At 41.9% G+C, this 13,160-nt stretch overlaps 1 protein-coding gene across 1 annotated transcript in view; it reads left to right on the top strand.

Annotated features, from left to right (window-relative positions):
• LOC140186083 (protein Niban 2-like) overlaps positions 1 to 13,160 on the top strand; it is a 330,169-nt gene that overhangs the window by 250,819 nt on the left and 66,190 nt on the right. Inside the window, exons 8-10 of the mRNA XM_072239948.1 lie at positions 339 to 501; positions 11,341 to 11,528; positions 12,862 to 13,023. Coding sequence (XP_072096049.1) covers positions 339 to 501; positions 11,341 to 11,528; positions 12,862 to 13,023 — 513 coding nt within the window. The remainder of the gene's footprint in view (positions 1 to 338; positions 502 to 11,340; positions 11,529 to 12,861; positions 13,024 to 13,160) is intronic.

Raw genomic sequence — 13,160 nt, 5'->3', positions numbered from 1 at the left:
GAGAGAAGGGGGAGGGGAAAATTACCAGAAGTTAGAGAAGCCCCTCCCCCAACCACAGCTTCACGTATCACCTTCCAGTTTCTACTACTTCCCCTCCCTCCATCTTCTTATTCTGCCTTCTTCCCCCCTTCCATTCCAGTCCTGATGAAAGATCTTGGCCCGTAATGTTGACTATTTATTCCTCTCCATTGATGTTGCCTGACCTGCTGAGTTCCTCCGGCATTTTCTCCAGCTAACCCTATTGTGTTCCTTTACTGTAGGCAACCGTGGCAAAAAAATGTGAAGTTGGTTCATTCTATATAATTGTATTGACAGAAAGTTATTTCTCATCCCCAAAGATTACAGAAGCTGCACAGAAGATGGTTTTGGAACAGACAAAAGCCCGATATGAAGCTGTTTTGAAAAAGTGCGAACATGCCCGTTCCGGATTAGAAAGCAGGATTCGTCCAGATATGGATCAAATTATTAGTTCAAAGGAACATGTGACAAGCAAACTAAGAGGTTTGGAAACATCTGAGGGCAATGAGATTGGTGACTAAGATGTGGGAAATTATTACGAGAGTTCTTCACATACTGTATACTCCCCTATTTCCTATTATATAAGTAGGCTAAAATTGTAAAATTGCATGTATAATCTTCGATTATGTATGCAATTTGACAATGATTTTCAGACGTGATTATTATTGCTAAAAACACATGATATACTTGAAGCCTGTTTATTTTCTTTGTATGTCGAAGCCAACATCATAATTAAGCTAGCGAAAAGGCAACATTAGTTTCCGGAATTGCCACTGTGATTAAATTACTGTATGTGGACCATAATCTTCCACAGTTTTTTACACTGCTTCTTCACAGTTGTTACAGCTATAGTTTTAAAAGGCTTTTTACCAAAAACGAAGCCTGGCACTGTCAACCATTATACCAGTTTGTAATTTGCAAAGTGAGGTGTTTTGACATGGAAGCAGAATGCCTCTTCAGTAGTTTGGCACATGCTTTTATTGAATATCTTTGCACACAACTCACTCCCACTACTAGGAGTGAAAACCAAAGAGGGATTTTCTTTTACAGGAAATACCATAACATATGCTGAATAGTTAGTAGATTAGATAATGAAAATTATCATGAAGATGATTCACTATAATTGTTAAATAGACGTTTTTATAAATTTATTGTGAGTGTGTAAGTGGAAAGTTTTATTCAAACAGAGGATGTTCATCCAGTTATGACCTCACTGTGTTTTCAATAGAAACATAGAAAATCTACAGCACGTTACAGGCTTTTCAGCCCACAATGTTGTGCCGACCATGTAACCTACTCTAGAAGCTGCCTAGAATTTCTCTACTGCATAGCCCTCTATTTTTCAAAGCTCCATATACAGTTGAAGTCAGAAGTTTACATACACCTCAGCCAAATACATTTAAACTCAGTTTTTCACAATTCCTGACATTTAATCCTAGAAAACATTCCCTGTCTTAGGTCAGTTAGGATCACTACTTTATTTTAAGTGTGACGAGAATACACATAGATAAGATGTTAGCTGTCCTATGTGATCAGCAGTTGGTCTGCCACCTGTCTTCAAGAGAGAGATAAGGAACACAATGAAACAGCATCTGGAGATGTGTAATGAAGGGACGGGAGAGAGAGAGCTGTCTGGAGCGGCTCCCCCTTTGAACCCTGAACTGTTTGAAGTGATGGACAGGCGATACCCCAGCAGGGGGATAAAAAGGGACCGGTTCGCTAAGGCAGGACACACACGACACCCGAGGTAACGAGACCCTGGAAGCGGTGCGCCTCTCACAAGTCGGTGAGAAGCTCTTGGACGGCTGATCCGGGGGATCAGCCTTAAACGTACAGGGTGGAAAGGTACGATCAGCGGGAACCTGGTGTGTGTCCACCCTCGCTTGGGTGCCAGGTTCACTGCAGAGGATCGACCGCATCTGGAGGAGGGGTCACAGTCGGTGACCTCAGGTGACATCACCAAGGACCTGCCCGGAAGCTGTTTGTGAGCCATATCGCCGGTCTGTGAGTGGAAGCCGTGTCTGAATGATCAGTTGTTCCCGTTCTCTCTCTCTCTCTCCCCCCCCCCCACGTTGTCCATCGCCATGGCAACGATTACTGCGAACTGCACTACTAAATTGGACTGAAATTTGTGTCACTTTGAAATTGGTCATTTATCCCAAGACAACGATAGAGCTTGATTGATGCTGTTATCTTAATTCTGTGCACATGTGTGGTTATCATTGCTGAACTGTTGCATTTATTATCCTTTCGATTACTGTGTTGCTTGTTTCTTTAATAAAACTTCCTTAGTTCTAGTAATCCAGACTCCAACTGAGTGATCCATTTCTGCTGGTTTGGCAACCCAGTTACGGGGTATGTAACATAAGAATGTGAAATATTAGAGTAATAGTAGAGAGAATGATTTATTTCAGCTTTTATTTCTTTCATCACTTTCCCAGTGGGTCAGAAGTTTACATACACTTTGTTGGTATTTGGTAGCATTGCCTTTAAATTGTTTAACTTGGGTCAAACATTTTGGGTAGCCTTCCACAAGCTTCTCACAGTAAGTTGCTGGAATTTTGTTCCATTCCTCCAGACAGAACTAGTGTAACTGAGTCAGGTTTGTAGGCCTCCTTGCTCGCACACGCTTTTTCAGTTCTGCCCACAAATTTTCTATGGGATTGAGGTCGTGGTTTTGTGATGGCCACCCCAATAGCTTGACTTTGTTGTCCTTAAGTAGTTTTGCCACAACTTTGGAGGTAGGCTTGGGGTCACTGTCCATTTGGAAGACGCATTTGTGACCGAGCTTTAACTTCCTGGCTGATATCTTGAGATGTTGCTTATATTCCACATAATTTTCCTTCCTCATGATGCCATCTATTTGTGAAGTGCACCAGTCCTTCCTGCAGCAAAGCACCCCCCCCCCCCCACAACATGATGCTGCCACCCCCATGCTTAACAGTTGGGATGGTGTTCTTCGGCTTGCAAGCCTCACCCTTTTTCCTCCAAGCATAACGACGGTCATTGTGGCCAAACAATTCAATTTTTGTTTCATCAGACCAGAGGACATTTCTCCAAAAAGTAAGATCTTTGTTCCCATGTGAACTTGCAAACTGTAGTCTGTTTTTTTTATGGCGGTTTTGGAGCAGTGGCTTCCTCCTTGCTGAGCAGCCTTTCAGGTTATGTCAATATAGGACTCGTTTGACTGTGGATATAGATACTTGTCTACCTGTTTCCTCCAGTGTCTTCACAAGGCCCTTTGCTGTTGTTCTGGGATTGATTTGCACTTCTCGCGCCAAAGTACATTCATCTCTAGGAGACAGAATGTGTCTCCTTCCTGAGTGGTATGACGGCTGCGTGATCCCATGGTGTTTATACTTGCGTACTATTGTTTGTACAGATGAACGTGGTACCTTCAGGGGTTTGGAAATTGCTCCCAAGGATGAACCAGATTTGACATCATTTTCTGACCTCAATCCAATAGAAAATTTGTGAGCAGAACTGAAAAACCGTGTGCGAGCAAAGAGGCCTACAAACCTGACTCAGTTACACCAGTTCTGTCTGGAGGAATGGAACAAAATTCCAGCAACTTACTGTGAGAAGCTTGTGGAAGGCTACCCAAAAAGTTTGACCCACGTTAAACAATTTAAAGGCAATGCCACCAAATACTAACAAAGTGTATGTAAGCTTCTGACCCACTGGGAAAGTGATGAAAGAAATAAAAGCTGAAATAAATCATTCTCTCTACTATTATTCTGACATTTTACATTCTTAAAATAAAGTAGTGATCCTAACTGACCTAAGACAGGGAGTATTTTCTGGGATTAAATGTCAGGAATTGTGAAAAACTGAGTTTAAATGTATGTAAACTTTAGACCTCAACTGTACCTATCTGAGAGTCTCTTAAAAGACCCTATTGTATCCACCCCTACCACCTTCACTGGCAGTGCAATCCACACACCCACCACTCTGTGTGAAAAACATCCCTTTGTACCTACTTCCAAGCACCTTGAAACTATGCCCCCTCGTGCTAGCCATATCACCCTCTGGCTATCCACACAATCAATGCATCTCATCATCTTATACACCTCTATCAGGTCATTTCTCATCCTCCGTCACTCCAAGGAGAAAAGGCCAAGTTCACTCAACCTATTCTCATACGGCATGCTCTCCAATCCAGGCAACATCCTTATAAATCTCCTCTGCACTCTCTTTATAGTATCCACATCCTTCCTGTAGTGAGGTGACCAGAACTGAAGACAGTACTCCCAAGTGGGGTCTAACTAAAGTTTTATATAGCTGTAACATTACCTTATGGCTCTTGAACTCAATCCCGTGGTTGATGAAGGCCAACACACCATACTCCTTCTTAACAACTCTGTCAACCTGCACAGCAGCCTTGAGTATCCTATGGACATGGACCCCAAGATCTCACATCCTCCACATTGCCAAGAGACCGACCAATAATATTATATTCTGAATTCAATCAGGTTCTTAAGGCATTACCTGCCCTTGATAAAGCCATGCTGACTATCCCTAATCAGATTGTGTCTCTCCAAATGCTCATAAATCCTGCCTCTCAGGATCTTCTTCAACACTTGCCCACCATTGAAGTAAGACTCACTGGCCTATAATCTCTTGAGTTCTCGCTACTCCCCTTCTTGAAGAAGGGAACAGCATTTGCAACCTTCTAATCCTCTGGTACTTCTTCCGTCCCTATTGATGATGCAAAGATCATCACCAGAGGTTCAGCAATTTCCTCCCTCGTTTCCCACAGTAGCCTGTGGTATATCTCATCTGGTCCCAGCGACTTATCTAACTTAGTACCTTTAAAAAGCTCCAGCACATCCTCTTTCTTAATGTCTACACACTCAAGTGTTTCAGTCCACTGTAAATCATCCCCACAATTGCCAAGGTGTTCTTCACTGGTGAATACTGAAGCAAAGTATTCATGAAGTACATCTGCTACCTCCTCCGGCTCCACACACGTTTTCACTCTCACTCCTGACTGGTCCTATTCTCATACGGCTCATCCTCTTGCTCTTCCCATACTTGTAGAATGCCTTGGGGTTTTCCTTAATCCTGCTCACCTAGGCCTTTTCATGGCCTCTTTTAGCTCTGAAAATTTCATTCTTGAGCTCCTTCCTGGCACCCTTGTAATTTTTCTACAGCTCTAACAGTACCTAGTTTCTTGAACCTTTTATGAGCTTTCTTGTCTTCTCAACTAGATTTTCCACATTCTTTGTATACCATGGTTCTTTTACCCAACCATTCTTTCCCTGCCTCAATGGGACATACCTTTGCAGAATGCCATGCAATGATCCCTGAACATTTGCCACATTTGTTTTCCCAAATTGTCCAGTCCGAAACACCCTCACCAGCGGTCCCTGCTGGGTCACCGGGGGTAGTGCACAGATCACAGCGCACTCGTAAACCTCCTGACAGACAGAATCTTTGACGGGACAGTTCTTTTTTTTGTTGTTGTTAGATTGAATGTTGAATCTGTCACACTTCCCAGATGTTTTGTACTGATAACATAGAACATAGAAAACCTACAGCACAGTACAGGCCCTTCGGCCCACAAAGTTGTGCCAAACATGCCCCTACCTTAGAAATTACTAGGCTTACCCATTGCCCTCTATTTTTCTAAGCTCCATGTACCTATCGAAAAGTTTCTTAAAACACTCTATCATACCTGCCTCCACCACCGTTGCTGGCAGCCCATTCCATGCACTCACCACTCTCTGCGTAAAAAACTTACCCCTGATATCTCCTCTGTACCTACTCCCCAGCACCTTAAACCTGTGTCCTCTTGTGGCAACCATTTCAGCCCTGGGAAAAAGCCTCTGACTATCCACACGATCAATGCCTCTCATCATCTTATTCACCTCTATCAGGTCACCTCTCATCCTCCGTCGCTCCAAGGAGAAAAGGCCGAGTTCACTCAACCTGTTTTCATAGGCATGCTCCCCAATCCAGGCAACATCCTTGTAAATCTCCTCTGCACCCTTTCTAGGGCTTCCACATCCTTCCTGTAGTGAGTCGACCAGAACTGAGCACAGTACTCCAAGTGGGGTCTGACCAGGGTCGTATATAGCTGCAACATTACCTCTTGGCTCTTAAACTCAATCCCACGATGGATGAAGGCCAATGCACCGTATGCCTTCTTAACCACAGAGTCAACCTGCGCAGCTGATCTGAGCGTCCTATGGACTCGGACCTCAAGATCCCTCTGATCCCCCACATGCCAAGAGTCTTACCTTTAATTCCATATTCTACCATCATATTTGACCTACCAAAATTAATCACCTCACACTTATCTGGGTTGAACTCCATCTGCCACTTCTCAGCCCAGTTTTGCATCCTATCAGTGCCCCACTGTAACCTCTGACAGCCCTCTACACTATCCACAACACCCCCAACCTTTGTGTCATCAGCAAACTTATTAACCCATCCCTCCACTTCTTCATCCAGGTCATTTATAAAAGTCACGAAGAGACGGGTGTCCCTGAAGCACACCCCTGGTCACCGACCTCCATGCAGAATATGACCCATCTACAACCACTCTTTGCCTTCTGTGGGCAAGCCAGTTCTGGATCCACAAAGCAATGTCCCCTTGGATCCCATGCCTCCTTACTTTCTCAATAAGCCTCATCGCAATAATAAAATTTTCAAGCTTTCATTTATTTTCTCAGTTTTCTTTAGCACAATTTCTGATAGGCAAAATGAAGGAGATATCCTGTATTCAAATAAATACAAAGCCAGTTTGCAGAATATATCCCAAATCTAGTGCACAGATAGATTTCTAAAACAATTATGAGGACTATTGGTATCTTAGATTTGGAAACCTTACATGGAGATGGTGACACCGCACATGAGCATGAAGAATTATTTTCAGTTTGTCAGTTTTCTTTCTGCTTTGCTGTATCAGCTCTGATCTGCCTTCAGTTTTAACATCATGAAGTTATAATTCAGGATTATAAATACATTCGTATAATATTTGTTTAGTTGTTAACTTGCAAGCTGCCCCAAGCAGACCCTGAGATTATGCTGGTTAATACAAACAACACATTATATTGTATGTTTCCATGTATGTGTGATAAATCAATAAAGCTGAGTCTGATTTTGTAACTAGACATGAATTAGTATAAATTGTTGAGATAAACAGTGAAAAAGCAGGTCCTTCATTCCAACTGTCCATGCCTACCTGAGGATTAAAGGCAAATTGAATAGGAATAAGGAACCTTGGTTCTCAAGGGATATTGCAACTCTGATAAAGAAGAAAAGGGAGTTGTATGAAATGTATAGGAAACGGGGGGGGGGTAAATCAGGTGCTTGAGGAGTATAAGAAGTGACAAGAAAATACTTAAGAAAGAAATCAGGAGGGCTAAAAGAAGACATGAGGTTGCCTTGGCAGTCAAAGTGAAGGATAATCCTAAGAGCTTTTACAAGTATATTAAGAGCAAAAGGATTGTAAGGGATAAAATTGGTCCTCTTGAAGATCAGAGTGGTCGGCTTTGTGCGGAACCAAAGGAAATGGGGGAGATCTTAAATAGGTTTTTTGTGTCTGTATTTACTAAGGAAGCTGGCATGAAATCTATGGAATTGAGGGAATCAAGTAGTGAGACCATGGAAACTGTACAGATTGAAAAGGAGGAGGTGCTTGCTGTCTTGAGGAAAATTAAAGTGGATAAACCCCCGGGACCTGACAGAGTGTTCCCTCGGACCTTGAAGGAAACTAGTGTTGAAATTGCGGGGGCCCTGGCAGAAATATTTAAAATGTCGCTGTCTACGGGTGAAGTGCCGGAGGATTGGAGAGTGGCTCATGTTGTTCCGTTGTTTAAAAAAGAATCGAAAAGTAATCCGGGAAATTATAGGCCGGTGAGTTTAACGTCAGTAGTAGGTAAGTTATTAGAGGGAGTACTAAGAGATAGAATCTACAAGCATTTGGATAGACAGGGGCTTATTAGGGAGAGTCAACATGGCTTTGTGCATGGTAGGTCATGTTTGACCAATCTGTTGGAGTTTTTCGAGGAGGTTACCAGGAAAGTGGATGAAGGGAAGGCAGTGGATATTGTCTACATGGACTTCAGTAAGGCCTTTGACAAGGTCCCGCATGGGAGGTTAGTTAGGAAAATTCATTCGCTAGGTATACATGGAGAGGTGGTAAATTGGATTAGACATTGGCTCGATGGAAGAAGCCAGAGAGTGGTGGTAGAGAATTGCCTCTCTGAGTGGAGGCCTGTGACTAGTGGTGTGGCACAGGGATCAGTGCTGGGTCCATTGTTATTTGTCATCTATATCAATGATCTGGATGATAATGTGGTAAATTGGATCAGCAAGTTTGCTGATGATACAAAGATTGGAGGTGTAGTAGACAGTGAGGAAGGTTTTCAGAGCCTGCAGAGGGACTTGGACCAGCTGGAAAAATGGGCTGAAAAATGGCAGATGGAGTTTAATACTGACAAGTGTGAGGTATTGCACGTTGGAAGGACAAACCAAGGTAGAACATACAGGGTTAATGGTAAGGCACTGAGGAGTGCAGTAGAACAGAGGGATCTGGGAATACAGATACAAAATTCCCTAAAAGTGTCGTCACAGGTAGATAGGGTCGTAAAGAGAACTTTTGGTACATTGGCCTTTATTAATCGAAATATTGAGTATAAGAGCTGGAATGTTATGATGAGGTTGTATAAGGCATTGGTGAGGCCGAATCTGGAGTATTGTGTTCAGTTTTGGTCACCAAATTACAGGAAGGATATAAATAAGGTTGAAAGAGTGCAGAGAAGGTTTACAAGGATGTTGCCGGGACTTGAGAAACTCAGTTACAGAGAAAGGTTGAATAGGTTAGGACTTTATTCCCTGGAGCGTAGAAGAATGAGGGGAGATTTGATAGAGGTATATAAAATTATGTTGGGTATAGATAGAGTGAATGCAAGCAGGCTTTTTCCACTGAGGCAGTGGGAGAAAAAAAACCAGAGGACATGGGTTAAGGGTGAGGGGGGGAAAGTTTAAAGGGAACATTAGGGGGGGCTTCTTGACACAGAGAGTGGTGGGAGCATGGAATGAGCTGCCAGACGAGGTGGTAAATGCGGGTTCTTTTTTAACGTTTAAGAATAAATTGGACAGATACATGGATGGGAGTTGTGTGGAGGGATATGGTCCGTGTGCAGGTCGGTGGGACCAGGCAGAAAATGGTTCGGCACAGCCAAGAAGGGCCAAAGGGCCTGTTTCTGTGCTGTAGTTTCTATGGTTTTCTATGGTCCTATTTGCCTGTGCTTGGTTCATATCCTCCTGAATTATTCCTATCCATGTACCTGTCCTAATGTTTTTTAGATCTTGTAATTGTACCTATCTCTGCCACTTCCTCTGGTGGCTCATTCTATATACTCATGCTCCTCTGGTCCCTTTTAATTCTTTCTCCTCTCTTCTTAAATCCGTGTCTCCTTGTTTAACTCCCATACCATGGACCATCAGCCTTTACAATCTCTGCTTATAACTCAAGTCATCCAGACTCAGCAACTTCCTTGTGAACGTTTCTTGCCCTCACTAACTTAATCAGACCCTTCTTATAGTACAGAGATCTGAATTGCACAAACTCTTTCAGGAACAGTCCCACCAATGCCTTACACATCTGTAGCATTATTTCCCCACTCAGGGCCCTGACTGATAAGCAAGAATGCCATATAATAAAAATAATAATAATAATTACACAGACTTATCAAGTGGCAAACACGATTCATCAAAAGTTTGCTTTAAAATAAATGAAATCACAACTTACTATAAATACAAGCCTGATCCAGTTTTAGAATCAGAATACCACAAATTATATTATGACTGATCAGTTATTATAGATAAAACAATCCATAATAACCATCTGGATATCATAATACAGGATAAACAAAAAAGAACAACTTATTGAATAGTTACAGCCATTCCAAACACACAATAACATTCAGAAATCTGTGTGAAAAATAACATCTGAAATATGCTAAATTAAAAGAGGAAATTGAAAGACTTTGGAACATGAACAGGATATACATTGTCCTGATAGTAATATCTACAACTGGTGTCATCCCAAAGGCACTACACAACAGCATTAAGCAATTAGGACTATACAGTAATATCTACGTAAATCTTCAGTAAGTCACACTACTAGACATCACTAAAATAGTCTGAAAGTTCCTGGCAACTGACAAATGAGTGTGCTTGGTTATGCCCATTCCTCAGGTTTTACCAGGTTGAGCTGAGAAAAAAAATATTAGATTAACTCTACCAAGAACAGGAGGAGGAAGAGGAATAACAGACAGATAACAGTCAGATAAAACATCTAAGGAGATATCTTCATCAACGAAAACAAGGTTCGGCCTCCAAGTGAGCATATACAATGCATTTATTCTATTGAGCTAAAGCGCGGAACAGGCCCTTCTGGCCATTTGACCTGCATCCCCCTGATTTAACCCCAGCCTAATCACGGGACAATTTACAAAGACCAATTAACCTCCCAGCCAGTAAGATTTTGGACTGTGGGAGAAACCAGAGCACCCGGAGGAAATCAACACGGTCACGTGGACAATGTACAAATGCTTTACAGACAGTGGCAGGTACTGAACCCAGGTCACAGGTACTGTAATGCATTTGTTAACCACTGTTACCCTGCTGCCCCACTCTGAATTCTGATAAGAAGTATACACCACTAAACTTAAATGAAAGCACAACCCAGAAAAAAGAAGAAATTATCACTACAGAGGAAAAAGTTAACTAGTGGAACACCATGACCCTTCATGTTCCAAAGTCTTTCCATGGAAGACATCCCCATGATCTGAACAACCTAGATGTCGACAAGGAAGCATCAAATACCTCGCTCAGACTTCTTCCCTGTTGCTGAGATAGTGGTATAAGTTTTCAGGGGTACGCAAGTTAATAACGCCACTGTTTTGACTTCCTAGTTTTTTTACATTTGGGGATGTTGGATTTTAAAGGGGAAGAAGTGTTGTAATGTGAGCATTACTAAAAGTAAGTTAATACTAATTAGGATAATGAGGGGGGGTTCTACTTCCGTTCTTTTTACTTCCAGTGTGCTTTGTATATAGTGTGCCTACCATGCCATACGGGTTGTGAAAGCCTCTGTATGTACGTAACGGTTTTGAAGTTCGAGATAAAGTTGTTTCTTGGGCATGAAGTTGTTGAGTGTGCCTTTTTCAAAGTAGAAGTTACCACACCTCCCTCCCAGAATATTGGTTCCCCTTGTGAATTATTGATTTTATTCTTCATTTGTATTTGATGTAATATTTGATTCTAGCTGAGTGTAATTTGTCTTTCTGTTTGTTTTTTATTTAGTATTTGTCATGCCAAAAGCTGAAGCTTGTGTTCGGAACAAAGTGCAACCATGTATCTCCTCCATTCTTGAAGCTTTGATGGGTCCAACAAGCAGAGGCTTCGCCGAAGTCAGGGATTTATTTTTCAAGGAAATTGTGGAAATAAATAAAAATATTTTGAATGAAGGAGGGAAGCAAAAGCTTGGGGAGGTGAGATGCAGAAAATGAACCATATATTGATACTGAACTAGCAGGTTGTTTAAGTTGAAAAGAATAAAATTTGAGTTGGCCACAGTTGCAAAGCTATCAATACATTGATATAATACCTGAAGTTTAGTCAAGCCAAATACATTCACTCATGGAACCCAAGTCTTTCAAACACATGACTTTAATTTTCTTGAGTTTCCTTGAATTATATTCTTTTATTTTGATATTGTTTCTTTGCGTCTACGCTTGTATTTGGCACTTTTTTGTTTCATTCAGTTTGAGATCTGGGTAAGTATCTGGAGAAGGAGAAGATGGCGGCGCGATGGCAGCGCGCGCGGCCTCTCCAGTGATGAATATCTGTTATCTGTCAGGTAGGGGACCGTGCACAATTCTGATTTGATGGAGACAGACGTGAGAGTACGGAGGAACATCTGGAAAACTTCTGAAGTGCCCGCTTCACTGCCGCTGCTACTGTGTGGTAACTGGAATCTCCAGAGCAGAAGGCCCCGAATCCTCGGCTTTGCTTGTTTCAGCGCCGGGGCGAGGTTGAAGATGCTGGGCAGAGGATGGTGCTTGGGAGGCTGTATTGGTGGGCTGGTCGGAGGCTCGAAGTTTTCGAACAGATGGACTCAGTGTCGGCTGTGGTCAGCTGTTTCCAAGGCATCGGCAAGTTGACAGTGCCTAGAGGTTTATGGCAGAGAGTTTCTCCCTTTTGCCGCCTGCTATTGGGAACTCGGGAGTTGATTGACTCAGGGACTTTTGAGACTTTTTTTTACCGTGCCCATGGTTTGTTCTTCATCAAATTATGGTATTGCTTTGCACTGCTGTAACTATATGTTATAATTATGTGGTTCTCTCAGTGTTAGTCTTTGATTTGTCCTGTTTTCTGTGATATCACTCTGGAGAAACATTGTATCATTTCTTAATGCATGTGTGCATTACTAAATGACAATAAAAGAGGACTGAGTGTTCTCATAATCTAAAAAAGTACTGTATTTTTCTCAGTTTGTTTTCAACTTGACATTTTCTTCTCATACTGAAATAACTTGTACTTTGGTCAGTTTTCTCAAAGTTGCTCTGCTTCAGTGTTATCTAGATGTTCCAGTTCAATTCCACAGGCATACATGAAGTAATGTTATTTTTTCTTGTAAGAGCTGTTAAATACTGAGATCCTTCCTACAGCTGTTGAAATCTCACTTTTTATTGCATTTAACTTATTGTCTGTTTTTAATTGTTTAAAATCATCTGCAGTTAAATTCTATTAAATGTAAGGCAACTAGCTGAAGTTCCAAAGGGGCCAGAACAGCTGCTGATTTATTACTTTTGTGTTTTTTAGTACATGGAGAAGCTAAGCTTGCTACCTTATCACCCAGTGAAGATGCAGAACTGTTATGAGCAACTTGAACAGCTTCAGCCACAGCTCAAGGAACTTCAGCAACGTTTCGATCTCTCCAGTCCAGTAGTCTTTGTCCAGCGTGGTCAGATTCTATTGAGAGAGGTATGTGGTGGATGAGATGTGAAAAAAATCTTCCTGTTAATTTAAAGTGTGCATGGAAATCATGTCTCAAACATTTAAGTCAGTTACTTGAAGAGGTGACCAAGAGGATTAATAATATGATCCCAAGAGTGATCAAG

This window comes from Mobula birostris, chromosome 22, assembly GCF_030028105.1.
Source record: "Mobula birostris isolate sMobBir1 chromosome 22, sMobBir1.hap1, whole genome shotgun sequence".
Classification (NCBI taxonomy): Eukaryota; Metazoa; Chordata; class Chondrichthyes; order Myliobatiformes; family Myliobatidae; genus Mobula; species Mobula birostris.
Note: the sequence above shows the minus strand (reverse complement) of the source record. Positions and strands in the feature narration are given on the sequence as shown.